This window comes from Panthera leo, chromosome C1 (assembly GCF_018350215.1).
Source record: "Panthera leo isolate Ple1 chromosome C1, P.leo_Ple1_pat1.1, whole genome shotgun sequence".
Lineage (NCBI taxonomy): Eukaryota > Metazoa > Chordata > Mammalia > Carnivora > Felidae > Panthera > Panthera leo.
In genome coordinates, this window is record NC_056686.1 from 161,358,414 (window position 1) to 161,378,061 (window position 19,648).

Below are 19,648 nucleotides of genomic sequence, written 5' to 3' on the forward strand. Positions count from 1 at the left end.
GTTTTCAAGTTTATCTTCAGTAAAATTTTTCTCTCTGTATCCCAAGTCTGGAATTGTTGCAAGTGCCTCCACAAATCTCTCTGGCCCCAGCACGGATCCAGATCTTATATTGGATTTAAAGGAAATATTAGGGATATCACAAATCCAGACTCTGAGCTAACAGTTCAGTGTTTCAGACTGGTTCAAATGCTGGTCAGATTGTGTTCCTGTCCTCCTATTCCCTGTAACTTCTTCACATTTCTCTAAGTGTACAGCCTCATTTAAACCATACCTTGGAGTAACAGAGACCTACACTGTTTTAAACTCCCCTCTAACAAAAAGGAGCTGTACTCCAGCTCTTGGTTTTGGTTTTGTTTGTCTGTTTGTTTGTTTGTTTGTTTGTTTGAGGGAAAGCACACACATGCAAGGAGGGAAGAAGGGCAGAGAAGAAGAGGGAGAAAATCTTAAGCAACCTTGATGCAGGGCTTGATCCCACGACCCTGGAATCATGACCTGCGCCGCAATCAAGAGTTGGATGCTTAACCAACTGAGCCACCCAGACACCCGCCAGCTGTTGGTTTTAAGCAGTGAATCTGATTCTTGGCTCTTCCTTCCTCATGTGGGGTTACTTTTATCGATATTAATAGATAATTAAATAGGATATAATTCCTGACTTAAATACTTAAATAGCAGGTATGTTCATCCTGTTAAAAAAAAAAAAAAAAAGGGAACTAAAAATTAAGCAGGATTAAAAAACTGTACAGGCAATAGAATTATAATATTAAAAAAACATACATGACACCATGTTTTATCTTGAGAAGAGATTAGAGACTTCCACATTCTACGTTAAAATTTTCAAAAAGAGGGGCGCATGGGTGGCTCAATCAGTTAAGCATCCAACTCTGGATTTCGGCTTAGGTCATGATCTCACACTTCATGAGATCAAGCCCACCATCAGACTCTGCACTGACAGCTCAGAGCTTGCTTGGAATTCTCTCTCTGCCCCTCCACTTCTTGCACGTGTGAGCACTCTCTCAAAATAAAGTAACATTTAAAAAAATTTCCAAAAAGAAAAAACTATTTCCATAATGTTTTTATTTTCCATACCAATCATGTACTACTCTTTTATAAGCAGATCAAGCAACTTCAAGAAGTACAGAAAATACACACAACTGAATGAATAAAAAGTACTGGGGAAATCAGAGTATGAATGATTTTCCCAAGCTTTAAAATAAAAATTTTAGAAATTTCCAAAATTTAGTGAAAGACCATGACATGCATATACAGTATATAGATCACAAACGAAGAGTTCGTATTAAAAACAAAGCAGAGTATACTGAATAATATCTAACTAAAAGATCCTCAGATTGTGTTTAATGAAACACTTTAAGGTCTACATAAAACAGTAGCTAGGTTGATCCTCTATTTGTATAAGAGGGCTAAAAGATTTACCAATTACCTTAAGTCATCATGGATCACAGTCATTCACATTTTTTTTCCATTCTTTAGCTCTACAAAGACTGCATTTCCCACCATACATCCTGCTTTTCAAGCAACAGTTTTGGCCTTTTAGCAGCATTTGTCCATTCCTATAATCAGCCAATTCTGACATGTGATTAATTAGATAAAACCAAAAATTATTACTTTCACTTTGTTATAATCACCAATAAAAATGTTTCAGAAGATATTTCCCCCTACACTTACCATGAAAAAAATACAATAAGGCTAGTACCTTCCTCCAAAAAATGAAAGAAAAAAAACACATATTGATGTAAATTAAATAGCAGAACATCAAATCAGTGTAGTATAGCAAAAAACAAAACAAAACAAAAAAACAGAAAACCCACAAAGGTTAGCTGTAAAAGCCTTGGGCCAGTTTCCTTCTCTACCCAAATGTTAGAAAAGTAACAAGATTATTGCAAGAAAGAATTACATTATATATCTAAAAACACCTAAATAGTAGTTGACACATTCTTCTCTTTTACCCTTGCCCTCCAACACTTAACTATGAAAAGTTTTAAAAATCCAACTTTTTGTAATGCTTCCATTTTCTCCCTATAATTTTAAAAAGCACATCTACCAATTAGTCCACAACTATGCAGTTATCCAAGGGTAATAGGAAATTCCAAACATGAGGCTTTTTGCTCTAAAGAAGTAATGAGAGGTGCCTGGGTGGCTCACTTGGTTAAGCATCTGACTCTTGATTTGGGCTCAAATCATGACCTCAGGGTTTGTGGGACTGAGCCCCACACTAGGCTCTGTGCTGCTGACGGGAGCCTGCTTGGGATTCTCTCTCTTCCTCTCTTTCTCTGCCCCCTCCCCGCAACTCACATGCACACGCTCTCTAAAAATAAATTAAAAACCTTAAAAAAAAAAAAAAGAAAGACAGACTTCAAGCTGTATTACAAAGCTGTAATCATCAAGACAGTATGGTACTGGCACAAAAACAGACACTCAGATCAACGGAACAGAACAGAGAACCCAGAAATGGACTCACAAACATATGGCCAACTAATCTTTGACAAAGCAGGAAAGAACGTCCAACGGAATAAAGACAGTCTCTTTAGCAAGTGGTGCTGGGAAAACTGGACAACAACATGCAGAAGAATGAACCTGGACCACTTTCTTACACCATACACAAAAATAAGCTCAAAATGGATGAAAGACCTAAATATAAGACAGGAAGCCATCAAAATCCTCGAGGAGAAAGCAGGCAAAAAACCTCTCTGACCTTGGCCACAGCAACTTCTTACTCAACACATCTCCGGAGGCGAGGGAAACAAAAGCAAAAATGTACTGGGGCTCATCAAAATAAAAAGCTTCTGCATAGCAAAAGAAACAATCAGAACTGGAAAGCAACCGACAGAATGGGAGAAGATGTTTGCAGACGTGTCAGATGGAGACTTGGTGTCCAGGATCTATGGAGAGCTTGTCAAACTCAACACCCAGGGGACAAATGATCCAGCGAAGAAATGGGCAAGGGACGTGAATGGACACTTCTCCAAAGAAGACATCCAGATGGCCAACCGACACATAAAAAAAATGCTCAACATCACTCGTCATCCGGGAAATGCAGATCAAAACCACAACGGGATACCGCCTCACACCTGTCAGAATGGCTAACACTGACAACTCAGGCAACAGCAGATGCTGGCAAGGATGCAGAGAAAAAGGATCTCTTTTGCACTGCTGGTGGGAATGCAAACTGTTGCAGGCACTCTGGAAAACAATATGGAGGTTCCTCAAAGGATTAAAAACAGAACTACCCTACGACCCAGCAATTGCACTACTAGGTATTTACCCAAGGGATGCAGGTGTGCTGTTTCAAAGGGGCACATGCACCCCAATGTTTACAGCAGCGCTATCAACAAACAGCCAAAGTATGGAAAGAGCCCAGGTGTCCACTGATGGATGAAAAGATAAAGAAGATATGGCATATAGATGTCATGTGACTTCACTCATATGAGGATTTTAAGAGGCAGAGAAGATGAATATAAGAGAAGGGAGGCAGGAATGATATGTGAACAGGTAGGGGGACAAAAACATGGGAGACTCTTAAATGTGAAGAACAGGCAGAGGGTTACTGGAGGGGTTGTGGGAGGGGTGATGCGCTGAATGGGTGGGGGGCACTGGGGAGTTTACTCCTGAAATCACTGTTGCACTGTATGCTAACTTGGATGTAAATTTAAAAATAAAAAAGAAAGAAAAAGAAAGAAGCAATGATTTCCATAAACCTTTCTTCCTACCTCAAACACCTGACTGAATTTTAAATGTGCCCAGTCTTGAAGGATCAATTTGTATTTACATAACAAAATCTGGTAGAGAACTAAAATTTGAGAGCCTGAGTAAAGGCAGTCTTGGTGTGAACTCTGGGGACATTTTCTGACCAGAAAAAATGTTGGAAAAAGACATAAATCCATACTTTGTCTCTCCCCACTGATTTTCAAATACACAGCAATGGTAGACAAAATAAAACTTCAAAAAACAGAACTTCTCTAAAACAGCATGCATTTCTCAACGGGAAAAAAACAGAAATATAATAAGTGAGTGGGGTTGCAACTTGGGGCATGATGAGCTGCTCTACGTTCAGTCTGGTTTCTAAGGGATAAGAGGCACTAAACATACCCATCATGAGAAGGGGCCCAGAGTCAGATGCACTGCCTTAAACAGGCAGGAGCTGGTCATTTTTGTTAAAGGGAAACTTAAGAAAAACAAAAAGTCAAAGAAATTCCAGAGCCCCAGTAAAAAATCTGTGTCTTCTCATTTATTGTAAAATTGTTACATACTTAACAAAAACAAAAATTCAAACCAATGATGTAAAAGTATTTGAAGCATTTCATCTGGGCATACTATGCTCTAACACAGATTTAAAAAACCTTCTTCTTATTTTCAACTAAAACACATCCTAAAATAATTTATCTTGCTTCTTGCCAATTAAAACTCCAACACACCAAGGGATAGTTTTCCTATCACCAAATCTCCCCCAAATTAAAATTTCCTGGGTTTCATTGCTAAATATGCTGTTGTATACTATGCAGCATTTATTCTCATTTTACTTTCTCAAAAATTTTCCCCATTCCTAAAACTGGAACAAAATTCACTTTTAATGGCCTTCTTTTATTTTACCCTTCCTTGCCACCATTCAATAAACTAAATTACCACTTTAAAAAGTCCACTTCATATTTAATTCCTACAGTGTTGTTATTCTGATAGTATTTTAGAAGTAATGTATTTGAAGTATTTGGTGCTTTGTAACACTGATTTATGACCAACATAAATCCACAAAAATCACAAATAAATTCCCTAGGGATGTTTTTCTAACATGTACAGATCTCCACAACCTTAACTTTATTCAAGCTTTAAAAACTGGTTTCGAAAAACTACCAGCTAAATCTTCAGAAGTCTGTCATTCTCAAACTTTTTGGTCTCAGAACTCCTTCTAAACTCTTAAATATTACTGAAGTCTCCAAAACTTTGTTTGTGTAGGTTATATGTTTTGATATTTACCATATTAAAATTTATGACAAACTGTAATTGTTTTGTTTAAAAATAGTAAATTATTATGTCAACATAAATTAACGTTTTATGAAAAATGATTTTCCAAAAATATAAACAAAAAGTTTAATGAGACACCATGTTTTACATTTTTGTGAATATCTAGGTTAAAAGAAAACAACTAGAGTCTCATACTTGTTTCTACATTCTGTTTGCAACATGTGGTTTGGGCTGAAGCATAGAATATCTAGTCTTACCAAGATATGTGGCTAGAAAAGGAAGAAATAATTTGTCTTTCAATCAATTGTGGGTATTCTCTGATACTGTATCAAACTTGACAAGTGGCAGTTTCTTTTAAGTCAGTGGCAGTGTAAAATCTGAAACCATATTGATAAACTTTCCATACACTTGTTACAGGTGTATCTCAAACTCTGAATGGATCTTTTTACTGCTGCATGATTTTGTAACATGAACTGGTTATCTGACAACTACTGGTTCACTGAGTTATCACACAGATCTTCCAAATGTTGGCACATTTTGTTATAATACAGTATCAAATCCTATTTATTAAGATCATATCCATCTCATCAAAAAAGTAATTAACAAGCAATCAAGTTCATAGAAATAAACTTGAGTTTTCCAAAATTCTGATTTTCACTGGAAAACCCAAATTTTATCATTGGTAGCAAATACTGTTAGGCTTTTTTTAAGTGATAGGCTCACTTAAATCTTTTTTTTTTTTTTTTTTGAGAAAATATTTGCACTTAAATACATGAGTCTCTCAATAACCATAGTTTGTCAGTTGTTCTTTCAAGTAAAAACACTCTTTCACAAAAATAGCATTTAGTTCACCTTGCAACTCACACAACTGCACAATTGGAAAAGAAATTTTTTTAAAGATAATCATCTTGTTTATGGTATGACGTAGAAATTGCTTCATTAAAGCATACTTCCCATTTTGTCACAAAGATTACAAAGACATAGCAGGAACTGCAAATTAAATACGAGACAGCACTTCACATCCACTAGGATGGCTATAATCAAAAAGAGGGGTGCCTGGGTGGCTCAGTCAGTTAAGCATCCGACTTTGGCTCAGGTCATGATCTCACCACTGGTGAGTCCAAGCCCCACATCCAGCTCTGTGCTGACAGCTCAGAGCCTGGAACCCACTTTGGATTCTGTGTCTCCCTCTCTCTTTGTCCCTCCTCCACTCACACTCTGTCACTGTCTCTCTCTCAAAAATAAATAAACATTAAAAAAATAATTAAAAAATTTAAAAAGATAGTAACGGGTGTTGGTAAGAATGTAAAATGGTGAAATGGTGCAGCCGCTTTGGAAAAAGTTTGGTAAGCAGCTCTTCAAAATGTGAAACATAGTTACCAAACAATCCAGCAATTCCACTCCTTAGTATATAACCCAAATAAATAAAAACATGTCCACATAAAAACTGTCCTCAAATGTTCACAGCAGCATTATTCACAATAGCCAAAAGGTAGAAACACAGTGTGTCAACAGGTAAATGAGTAAAATGAGGTATATCTATACCATGGAGTATAATTCAGCCACAAAAAGGAATGAAATACTGGCCCAGGCTACAATACAGATGAAACTTGAAATTATTGTATTAAATTAAAGAAGTCAGACACAAAGAAGCCACAAAATGCATGATTCCACTTATCTGAAATAATCAGCAAATCCAGAACAGGCAAATCCAAAGAGACAGAAAGTAGATTAACAGTTGCCAGGGGTTAAGGGGAGGGAGGGAATGAGGAGTGACTGCTGATGGGCATGGGTTTTTTGTTTTTTTTTTTTTTTGCGGGGTGATGAAAATGCTCTAAAATTAGATGGTGATGATGACTGTACAAGTGTGATTACATTTAAAAAAAAAAAAAAAAACAACACTGGGGCGCCTGGGTGGCTCAGTCAGTTGAGCGTCCGACTTCAGCTCACTCAGGTCATGATCTCACGGTTCGTGAGTTCGAGCCCTGCGTCGGGCTCTGGGCTGATGGCTCAGAGCCTGGAGCCTGCTTCCAATTCTGTGTCTCCCTCTCTCTCTGCCCCTCCCCCATTCATGCTCTGTCTCTCTCTGTCTCAAAAATAAATAAACATTAAAAAAAAAATTAAAAACAAAAAAACAAAAAACAACAACACTGAATTATATACTTTAAAGAGTGAATTGTGAACTTTACAGTATGTGACTTGTACTTCAGTAAAGCTATTTTTTTAAAAAAGACATGCAGCACTCGAGTCAAGATTTAGTAAAAACAACTATTTTGACTGGTTCATCAAGGTCATTCTTCAGTGAAAATAGCATTTTTCTTTAACTGCAAGCACATGGTCATGAAGAATACAACAAGCCTGGAAGTGGTACTACTTTCATTTTTGCCAGGACAGAAGCCATTTTAGCCACCATCAGGGAAATGTCAACATGATGAAAAAGGCAAATAACGTCAGTATTATGAAAAGTGGTGTCCTTGACATCAAGGACCTCTGAGAGGGTTTCTGGGATCCCCCAGGGATCCACAGACCATGCTTTTATAATGGCTGCTCTAAACCACTGCTTCAGGAGGCTCAAATGCAATTAAAGTCTTGCCAAGTACAGATCTGAGGCTTCAGAACAATTCTAATTTTCTAAGCATATATGACAAATTTCTTCAAAGAAAAAAAGTAATATCTATGGTGATGGGAATTACTTCAAAAAATTAAATTCAAGTGTCCTAATGTAAGAGTTTGGAATCTTTGACTCACTCAGGTTATAACAGTAGTACAATCAACACAATAACCCAAATACAAAATAGAAGAGTAAAACTAAGGATTTAGTGCACATCAAAACACTCAATAAAACGTTATCTAAAGAACATTAAAGTAATAATGATACCATCTCTTTTACAACTGTTTAATTTCTACACAACATTCGAAAAACAGACTTCTGAGATTTCTACCCATACTATCAATAACCATGTATCTAGCACGGTTAAATTTAATGCTCAGCTACATACCTGTAAGAATAAACTATCACAAAATCAAAGAATTTTAGGTCTGGAAGGCACCCTAGATATAGTCACCTAGTCCAACAACCCCATTTTATATAATGAGAAAACCAAGTTTGCAAGAGAAAAAGTAACTTGGCCAAAATCACAGCTAGGTAGTAGGGGAGACAGTCTTGGCTCCCAGTGCTATGTTTTCACCATGCCAACCTAATTCCCCAACCAAAAATAATGCATAAAACATTTAACTTACATCACACCAAGCACAACCAAGACACCTTACCTGCCAAATAAAAATTCTGTAATGCCACCAATCAACACCAATCAAAGGTGAAAACAGATATAAAATTGGGGAAAAACTACAAACATACTTGGCATAATGGAGAAATGAATCCTTGACTTCAAAACTTTTCAGTGAAGAACAATCTGGAAGACACTTTGATGTCTACCTTTCATACAAACATAGGGAATCGTATCATCACCTTTAAAGATACCCAGATACTGAAAACACCTTAAACCAAAAAATATCCCTACATGTTAACAAATCACTGATCTATGGCATGACATGACTTAAGACTCACCTGCAGGACTATCAGCATTCTCTCCTGGGTGTAGCTGTATACCAGTAGAATCTATAGAGTTCACTGTAACTGTCTGTAGATTTGGCAACTGACCAGTGCTTAGACTAACTGGAGTTGAAGTCAAGGCTCCACCTGCTGCAACTTGACCAAGCGTGAGTGTCTGAACAGGCGTCAAAGTTATTTGCTGGGCAGCAGTATTCTGTATTTGTAAATTCTGCAAGTTCTGGACCCCTTGTACTTGAAATGTTTGCCAAGTTATCTGTCCAGAAGGGGTCACTGTCTGTGCCTGAATTAAAAAGGTTCCAGGATTCAGCTGCAACTGAAGATTTTGCAAAGCCTGTTGTGATATATTTTGACCACTGGCTTGCACACCATGGATTGTCTGTGGTGTAATACCTTGCACAATTTGGGCTTGACTGGTTGGCTGCTGAGACTCTTGAAGTTGTAGATGTTGTACAACAGGCTGAGCTGTAGAAACCTGAATATTCTGAGCCTGTGTCTCTTCAGAAACAGGCGACTGGATATAATTTCCCTGAAGATCTGAAGAATGGACTTGCCCACTAGAAGTAGTCAAGCTATTTGTGTTTTGTTGTAATATACCTGTACTATCTATAGTAACAGGCAACTGTGATGAAGAAGATGTTGGCACAAATAAATCTGTATCAGTATTAGTTTCATTAATATCAGGAGAAACCCGCTCACCAGTCCTTTCTGAATTGTCTGAACTATCCATAGCTTGTCCTGTGTTTATCAAATGTCCATCGGCATTAATGCCTGCAGTCATTGTCTGAGAACTGCCCGAGAGTCCCAAAGAATCTAGATCGACACTATTGATTGGTACAAAGGTAATATTTCCTGGCAGACCAAGAGGCACATTCGCAACTACTTGGGTTTGGCCAGGAAAAGATGAACCACCAATTGCAACTCCCTGAACCTGGACTTGACCAGTCTGTGGTATGAGATTCTGGATATTAGCAGGAGGTGTTCCAGAGGCAAGCAAGGTTTGATTAGAGCCAGGAATGATCTGAATTTGACCACTTTCTTGATTTATACCCCCATTATCTGAAGAGCCTGTGAAACCAATCTGAACTTGCTGACCATCTGTTGACTGAATCTGTGGTATTACTTGATATTGAACATTGGACACTGTACCATTTGATGAATCTGATCCTGGTGCAACTGAAAATATTTGCTGATTCTGCAAATTCTGAAGGGGAAGGACATACTGCCCACTCGAAGTAGCAGCACTTGGAATCTGTACTAGATTACCAGCTTCATCTTTTATAGTTGTAGGTGTGGCTGACAAAACCTCCCATCGGTTTGGTGCTCCTCCTAACTGTGCAGAAGCCAAATCGCCTGTCTGGATAAAGAAAACAAAAAATGTTATGCGATATATGTCTGTGAAATATTTGAATCAATCCTCAAAAAAATCTTAAAAACTGACATAAATCCTACTACCTGAAATTAAAAGTTCTCTTAGTAACACAGTAGACTTCAAATACTGAGACAGTACTATATAAACCATAATATTTACTATTATTTCCAATTTTGTTAATTATTACAAAGATAACCCATGCTATTTGAGCAGGAAAAAAATTCAGAGTATTCTTTGTTTTATGACCACAAACTGGTCTTCTATTCCCTCACCTATGATCTCTAATCTATACAGTTAAATAAATAAAAATACAGGTGGCTAGAAAAGATTATGAACCGCTCAAACCAAACATTATCACAAACACTGAGGAGTTCAAAAAATATATATACTAAAATATGTATCACTAAATCAGGTACATTATATTTGTGTACAAAAAGGAAACATAACCAGTACAGTGTTATCAAATCATCTAAATAAGAAAAATTAAGATTTGTGTATTACTGCTATAAACCTTAAGTCAAACTATTAAAGCTCCCCTTTTATGGCACATATTAATGTCCTCCAGAGTAAACTCTTGGCTAGGACTACCCCATTAGCAAACCATCATATTCTTTACTTTTCCCATGAACTACAAAAAAAATATGAGACCTTAAAATTTTTTAATGAGGAAAGATTATTGCCCTGTGACCACATGGCAAAGTCACTCCACCTGAAAGGTTTTTCCAGAATCTAAAAGCTGGAGGATACAGACATGATTTTATCTACCACTCTATTTATGTTTGCAGGAAAATGACAGACATATACATTGTGTATTCTGTTACGTAACAGAATTTAGTTATCATCCTCATATTTTACAGATTGAGCAACACAGGAAAGCAGAAAGCAATAAAATCTTACACATCAACATCAAAGGGCAAAACTTTTTAAGAAAATAAAGGTAATGTCTCACATTGGAGCCGTTCTTTTAATGCCAAGTACTATGATAGTGATTTATGAGATTATTATCTACTCCTTACAACAATTTTGTAAGGTAGGTGTTATCACTATTCTCATTTCACAAATGAAAAACTGAGAAAAATCACACAGCTATCAAATGGCCAAGATAGGATTTAAAACTAGGCCAAGTCTAACTCCAGAACCTAGACCTTTAATTCATACCAAACTTGTCTCCCACTAAGATCAAGGGTAAAGACACAGAGAATAAGACTTTATATGAATTACCCTTAAAATAGTCATTCCTATGCCACTTCCTTCTCCATCTATATGTGAATTCCTATGACTATGCTTATCACCAGACAATGAAAACATAAGCAAATCTAGTCCAGCATTCTCAACCTAGGACCCATGCTTGGGCTTCAAGGGATCTCTGAATCCTCTAAAATAACACAGCAACTTTTTGAGAAAGTACAACTGGGGAGCAGAAGGATAATCTAGGGTTACACTGTATTCTCAAAGGAGGTCTATGACCATAAAAAACGGTTAAGGCATATACTGTTCTCTCAGTATAAACCAGTCCACAAAACTTAATGCAAATATTGTAGAACCACATTTTAAAAGTTTCTTAAAGAAACTCACTACCTAATTCTCATGCAGACGCGTAGTTGAAAAGCATGTATTTCAATGGATGAACCACAGTTTAATAACTCAATTCAAGACATTTGAGCATATGTGCCAAGTTGAAATAAGCATGAGTAAGCACATGAAACACACACTCTCTATTTTAACTGGTTCACAGTTTATCCAAGCAGACACAGAAATACATGCTACTACTATGTGAATATAGGTGTGCACTAGCCATAGAAGGGGAACATAGAAGATTGGGGGGGGGGGGGGGGAAGGTATCACACGAGATATTTAAAGTACTCTTAGAATAAATTTATGATTTCACTGTAGGCATCTAGGAAAGAGAGATGGGGCATTAATAAAGGCATAAAAAAATATTCACAAACAAAAGGAAATTCTAAAGAATGGACAGTTTGTGGAGTTCAAGAGAATCCAGAAAAGGCTCATATTCATAGAGAAAAGTAATGGGGAACAAGACATTTTTATCAAGGCCTGTAGTTAATGGCTTTGTAGATCCTGCTAAGGAGTTTGGACTTTATCCTGCAGATAATAAATGAAAGCTATAAAAGGTTTTTAAGCAAGTGATGCAATCAGGATCTGTGTTTTATAAAGATAAACTAAGGCCCAGTGAAGGAGACTGAAAGAAAGGCGGAAGAGACTAAAGACAGATAAACTGTGGGACCCAGTACAAATGTGTAAGCTTCAACTAAAATAATCATCTTTTAAATACAAACATTTAAACTTATCAAACTTAAATTACTAAAATGAAGACCAGTCATTAAAGTTGCATGTCATTCTTCAACTTCTATCTGGTATAGGCATTATAAGCTTAAGTCATCGTTCTCAATATCTGAGTAATAATTCATGTTTCATTTCAGTCTCTTGGCATCTTAAATAATCTAAAGACATTTACATCTAGACTTTATACTGAAATCTACCATAAAATATGTCTAATATCCAATCTTTATCTTCCTAAGGTTGTTGTTCACCTCTGAATTTTGACCAGCATTAAATTTACAATTATTCAACTTATATCAAAGAATACAGTATCTCAGGTACAGATTGTTTTATCATACTGGCATTTTATCTTTTTCATTCTTTAAAAAAAGTCAAATTTATGGCATCTGAAGTTTTTTGTTTTTTTTTTTTTTACAAAATAGTAGTAAAGGCAAATAATCAACCATCAGTGAACAGCTTTTTAGTCAAGAAATTCCTTGAAAATAAATATAACTACTCAAATGACAAATCTGAGTAAGTACTATCCAAGGATCCAGAAGTTAAATAAAATAAATTGTGGTACCACTTTTCCCAAAAATGCAGGTCATTAATTGAAGGGAAATCCCCAAACGTTAAGTAACACAGCATGATGCATCTGAACTTTTTGAATAAACCTAAGGAGAAATGCATACATAAGAAATATTTATGAAGCACAAACCCAGAGGGAAGAAAAACAGCAACAAATAATTTAACCAAAAGACAGGCAAAAGGGATCTTTTAAACGAAATAAATTTAGTTTTAAAAAATTTACCAATATTAATTTTTTTAATAGAATTGGAGGAAAAACACTGATTCAGAAAACTATTAGACTTTCATGGTTTAAGCTATAATTATGTTTGGGGGAGGTAAGTATATTACATTATAAAGAAAAGAACTGACTTCTAGCTAAAATTGTGGAATTGTGTGTGATTTAAAGCAGGACTCAATTTTCTTATGTTAAAAATGGGGGTGGGGGGGCACCTGGGTGGCTCAGTCGGTTAAGCATTCAGTTAAGCATTCGACTTCAGCTCAGGCCATGATCTTACAGTTGTTGAGTTCGAGCCCTGCGTTGGGCTCTGTGTTGACAGCCTGGAGCCTGCTTCAGATTTTGTCTCCCTCTCTCTCTGCCCCTCCCCCACTGGTGCTGTCTCTCTCTCTCTCTCTCTCTCTCTCTCTCTCTCTCTCTCCCTCTCTCTCTCTCTCAAAAATAAATAAACATTAAAAAAAATTTTTTATGGGAAAACTGGGACACCTGAATGGCTCAGTTGGTTAAGCAACTCAGTCTTGATTTTGACTCCGGTCAGGATCTCACCGATCTGGAGTTCAAACCCTACTTCAGGCTCTGCACTGACAGGGCACAGAGCCTGCTTGGGATTCTCCCTCTCTCTTTGCCCCTCCCCCTCCCCCTCCCCTGTTTGAGCCAGAGAGCCCACACGCCCGCTCTCTCAAAATAAGTTTTAAAAACTTAAAAAAAAAAAAAGGGAAAATTATTACCTCACAGGATCTTAAGAATCAAAATAAAGCGTTATGCTTTATAAACTATAAAGCACTATGCTATAAACCACTATGTTATAAAGCACTATCCTAAAATCCTATCATTATGATTACTCAGATTATGAGGACACAGCATGATTTGAATGCCTAGTACAATCCCTGGCATAAAGATCAGTAAATATTTATTGAATAAATAGTTAAAAGTATTTACTTTAAAATCGCTGCAAAGAAAATGACAGAAAGGAATGGATCAATAAAACTGACCTTGAGATATTAAAGTCTTCTATGAAAAACTCCCAATTTTAAACCAATTTCTTTCCATAATTCAACAGTAAGTCCCCCCAAACTTTCAAAACTATAGAGCCTTGACTAAGCCCATTCATTTGTAAGAGAAATTTCATTAGCAGCACCCCACTCAAAGAGATGACGATTCATAAAATCAAGAGACCAAAGTAAAAACATGTGATGTTAAGCTATTGGAAACACTAATGTTAGGCTTATTGGAAACACTACAGAAACAAAAGAAGAGAGACCTAAAAACACATAACCCAGGCAAGAACTAGCATTTGGTTTAGGTTCAAGATAACTCTCAGGAAAAATCCACCAGTGTTTGTCTCAGTAACTCTTCATATTCTTATCAGACAACTAACAAACACCAAGCTGACATGGAAGTTGGCATCATCGTAAAAAGTTGTAACTTGAAGGTACTCTTAGGTCTCCCTCTGTACATAAACACATAATCACACCGTAAAAAGGACCAAAACCAAGAGTAGCCCTAGGACGTTGCTATAGCAATTCATTACAAGGGCTTTCTCCAGTGCAACCAGGCATAAAAATGGAGGGGGGAGGAGCGGTTGAATGGGGAAAAAAAAAAAAAAAGAGGCTATCTTCTCAGATAATACCTGTGGAAGGGGGGAAAAATGCATAGCACTTATTGCATAGCATTTGGAAAGGATTATTAACTTCTCAGTTCCCACAAATGGCTTTGTGAAAGCCAGAACCCGGCAAGGACAAAGTGTTACTGGAAACAAAAACAAGTGTGAAGCTAAGGTGGAAAGAAACTAAGAACGACTCAAGTTTCTTAAAATCTTCAAGGAACACTAAAGAACTCAAACCAACTTCAAGTAAAAACAATTACCCAATTAACTGATCACAACTTGAAGTACAAATGAAATAAGCAAATAAATAATCCAGAAACTCACATGAATACAGATTGGACAAATTAATGTGACATAAAGGTCTACTTCTTATATTTCTTGATTTATTTTTAAACAACTTTTAATAATAAAATACAAAAAGGGCTTTGACATCAAACCAACTTTGGGAGTCCATGCTGTGGAATATTATAGTTGAGAATGCTTTATGATTAGACCTATTCAACACTGGTCTGAAGGTAACCAAACACTCTTGGCCAGGATCCAGAAAAAACCCCTATCATATTATAACAAATTCTAAATTCAAAATACTTAAAACAAATCTCCAGTGTAGCTCACTGGCTTTTCAATGCCCTTTTAATCTTAAAATACCAAACTCAACTAGCATAAAGTTGAATTTTATGTGTACATTTCCACTTGATTTCATACACAATACTATATGCAATGTGTTACCCTGGATTAGACCCTGGAACAGACAATGGGCATTAGTGGGGAAAAAAGTAAAATGAGAATGAAGTCTGTAATTCAGTTAATAATACTGTATTATTGTTACTTTCCTAGTTTTGACAACCGCACTATGGTTATATTAACATTAGGGGAGGCTGGGTGAAGGGTATAATGTAACTCTCAGTTCTATCTTTGCAACTTTTCTATAAATATAAAATTATTGCAAAATAAAATTTTAAAAAAGCACAGCTACAAAAGCTCTTAACAGGCCTCTCATGATTCCCAGTAATTTGAGTGATTACAGTTAGATTACCTAAGCACATTTTTAAGTAGAAAAAAATGCCCATAAAAATTGCTTAAATTTTTTCATTTTCTGAGATGTACATGTCTGAAATTCATTTTTAAAATGGAAAACTAATTTTCACACTTGCTAAGGCAAACATACTCAAGCCAGTCTTGCTAATTCTACTCAGTGAAAAAAATTTATGCATGCATACCAAACATACAAAGAAAAAAGTGCTCCTACTGATTCTAGTTCACGTTCATCTGGCGGGAAATGTGATGTCAGTAGAGATTTGGTAACTGAGAGGAGGAGTCAAAGAGGCAAGGAAACAAGCTCCCTACAAGTATATGGCCACAGGAGGATGAGACTAGAGACAGTGTTCTACTCCCAGGGCTGAGATTCCCATCTACAAGTACATATACATATACATATACATATTTTTCACCCATAACTTCCTCCTTCACTCCTCCCCTCCCCCTCCCCTAACAGTGAGCTATATACACTTGCTAAGTTGTGGTTACAAGTTTTTGTTCTAATTGAAAATATTTTAAAAGATAAGTAGAAGCAATCTGCTTCACAATTTTACTTGTACAGTGGTTTTTTAAGATAAACAATTTGTTTTGGCTCTATGGGCCTAGAGGAATAATTCATTAAAAAATGCTTACCAATCCATAAGTTTAAAAGTAACAACGCCTCTCACAAATATAATTTTATGCTTTTACATTTTAATCAGCTTACAAAAGCACAAAACCTAAAATACTTTTTAAGACATTAAAACTACTCATATACCTCTACAATATAATTTGAAGCACTAAAAATACAAATACAATATTTAACAATATAGCTTAACATTAGCTTCACTTTTAGTGCCTAGACATACTAAGAATTTCCTGCAGACTATGCCAAATATCAAACTTTTCTGTCTATAGTGACTATTCAAAATATCTCTACACAAATCAATTCCCATAATCCACCTCAAAAAAAAAAAAAAACAACTGGGAGAGGTTTTAATTATTTAACAAGTGAACACATCCACATGTTTAACCCAACAGCGACGATTCAAACAGATAAAATTCACAACTGATTGTCTTAAAAATTCTGTCTAGCTAATTTGTATTAAGCACTCATGAAACACACTGACCAGCTCCACCCTCTGCCCCCAAACTAAAAACACTACAAACAGGATCCCATCACATTGTATCAGACCGGTAATCATAACAAAATGGAAATACAGCTCTGCCAATCACATTCAACTGTAAGTACAGTATACGTTAGTATGCATGTAAATACAATTCCTTACATGTACTTTTGTTTCTAACACTGGTATTCCATATTCAATTTCAAAAGCCAAAGTATCGTGTAAGTAACTTCGCGGATTTCAACCGTCGCGAATGTTTCACTTACTCCACTTACGAAAAATCACAAATTTAAGTCATCTGCAAAAACTAAAATTCATCAATTTAGAATGGCCACTAAAAAAAAAGCACTCACAAAGTATTCACTGCTGCATACAGAAAGGTAATTCAAAGACTAAACCTTCATTCCTTTTTTGGTTTCTTTTTAGCAATTTAAGATTTAAATCAGTAAGATCTAGTAAGTTGCAGCAGAAAAAGCTCCAGGTTCAAAAACACTAGAAACTAAAGACACTGCCTCTGTAGTTGATACTATCTATGGCCGATAGGCTGTGCTTGAAAATTTTGTAGTGTTCAGCGAAGGAGTTTTCAGCACTGATATGAAATGCTCAAACATCCATTTTGGAGTCCTCCACCCCCGCCCTCTCTGACTTCATTTTGTAGTGAATTTGGATCGAGGCGCCACAGTGACAATTTAGAGAAAGCCGGGGCTGGCCTCTGATCCACAGAGGCACGCGAAGGAACCCGAAAGGGTGCCCCGGCTGCGCGATCCGTCCGTATCGCGGAAGACGCGGGCGCCCGGGAGGCCTTTTGGGCAGGCGGGCGCGCCGCAGGCCCGGGATGGCGGGCCCAGGGCCTTGGCGGGGGCGGGCCGCGCGCGCGAGACTTACCGCTCCGGCGGCGGCGGGGGCCCCGGCTGCGGCAGCCGCCTCCTCCTCGTCGTCGCCCGGCGATGGCGGCCCTATCTTGCTGCAGGTAGCGGCCAGCAGGGCGAGCGGTGACGGCTGAGTGTCCTACCCCCGATGGGCGGGTTCAGAGAGGGAGACAGGGGGAGGGGGTGGCGGTTAGGGCCGGGCCGCCGCTCGCACAGGAAGTGCGCCTCGGTCCTCGCAGGCTGCGCCCGGGCGAGCGCCAGCCCGCGCTCTCCTCCTCCTCCTCGACTCCGGCTCGAGTCCTCCCGCTCGCACGCACACCAGCTCCACCGTCCGCGGGAAGGCGGGCGGCAGGCTGCGCGCCGGGCCTCCACCTTCCGCCCGGAACCCACCCCCGGGAGGGCGCACACGCTCTCACGCTCGCGCGCGCACACACACATACACACACACACACACACACACACACACGCGGGCGCGCGCGCGCACACACACACACACACTCACACACACACACTCACAAAAAGGCGGCGGGAGGGGGAGCGCGGGCGGGGTCGGAGCGTTGGCGCCTCGGGCGGGCAGCTCCCGGGGCGGGGGGAGGGGAGGAGAGAGGCGCGGAGGGAGGGGAGAGGCGAGGGGAGGAGAAAGCGGCGCTAGGGGGGAGCCGGGCCGGGGCTCAGCCGCTCCTCACCTGGGCCGCCGCCGCCGCCGCCACCGCGCCGTTTCCGTGCTGCTGCTGCTGCTGCTGCAGATACTCGCCGTGGCCGCCGCCGCTGCCGCCGCCGCCGCCGCTGTCCACGTCCAAGGCAGCCATTTCCTCTTGTTTCACGGGCTTTTCGGGAGCTGCAGGCACAGCGCGGGGGGGTGGGGGTGGGGAGGAAGGCGGGTGGAGGAGAGGGAGGGGGCCCGCGGGCCGAGGCGAAATTACTCCGAAAGCCCGGACCGAGTCCCCTTCCCCTCCCCCACCCGCCCCCCGGCGGCGGCGGCGGCGGATCCCTCCTCCTCTCCTGCTGCTGCCCCCGCCCGCCGCTGCCTGTAACCCTCCTCCTCCTCCTCTTTCCCTCCTCCTCCTCCTCCCCGCGCTGCCCCTGCCCCCTCTCCTCTCCTCTCCTCCCCTTTCCCTTCGCGCCGCTCGCTCTCACTCGCGCTCGCTCCTCTCGCACCGTCAGTCACTCACACACGCCCGCCCGCCGCCCGCGCCCGCACACGGGGGGATGCGCTCCCGGCGGACCGGGCCGCCCGCCCCAGGGCCCGGCAGGGACACGGCGTTGCTGGGGCTTAAGGGGTGGACGGTGGCTGGCCGGGAGGGGAGGGAGGCGGAAGGGAGTGCGGCTTTCTGCCTCTCACAGACACTCGGTCGCACACACGGGGCCGGGAGCCGGCGGCGGCGGCCCCGGGCTGGCTGTGGTCGGCGGCGGCGGCAGCGGCGGCGGCAGCAAGGGTTGCTCTCTCTCGGCTTTACGTACCGGTCATAGTGTGTTTAGGGCACCTCAGGCGGGGCTCCCCGCCGCCTTACACATGGTGAGGAGCGAAGGCGGCGGCGGCGGGAGAGGATGCGGGAAGCGGCGGCGGACACGGCCGGAGCGGTCCGGGGATTTTTTTTTCCTATTTTGATTGACTGTGCGGGAAACACAAAAGGTGGAGCCTCCAGCCCAAAAGGGGGGAAGAGGGTGACAGCCCGCCCGGAAGTCCCGCCTCTCTTCTCCGCGCTCATTCGCCGCCACGCTCTTGGTCGGCAGTGCTCATTGGCCCGGATGCCCGTCAGTCGCTCGGTCAGCCGGCGCGCTTCCTGTTTGCCCCCGGGTGGAAAGAGAGAGACAATAAGCGGCCGTGGCGGCGTAGGTTCCCGAGAGCGGCTACGGCTCGACTGTTACCCCGCTGTGCCCGCCTTGCTCGCCGGCTGCCGCTGCCAGGCCCCAGACGCAGGCCTCTTTCACCTCGCAGGTGCTTGGAGCAGGCCCAGCCAAGCTGTAGAGAGCTGGGCCGGGGAGGAAATCCGTCCCCGGCGGCCCCGGTTCCACTCGACGCTTCC

The 19,648-nt window shown here is 40.4% G+C and overlaps 1 protein-coding gene across 1 annotated transcript in view; it reads right to left on the reverse strand.

Moving 5' to 3' along the window:
* Window positions 1-19,351, reverse strand: part of SP3 (Sp3 transcription factor) — a 57,946-nt gene extending 38,595 nt beyond the window's left edge. Inside the window, exons 1-4 of the mRNA XM_042949167.1 lie at window positions 19,083-19,351; window positions 18,308-18,459; window positions 17,638-17,760; window positions 8,543-9,902 (exon numbers count right to left, since the gene is read on the reverse strand). Of these exons, the coding sequence (XP_042805101.1) occupies window positions 8,543-9,902; window positions 17,638-17,760; window positions 18,308-18,459; window positions 19,083-19,089 (1,642 nt within the window). The 5' untranslated portion in view covers window positions 19,090-19,351. The remainder of the gene's footprint in view (window positions 1-8,542; window positions 9,903-17,637; window positions 17,761-18,307; window positions 18,460-19,082) is intronic.
* Window positions 19,352-19,648: the final 297 nt, after the last annotated feature.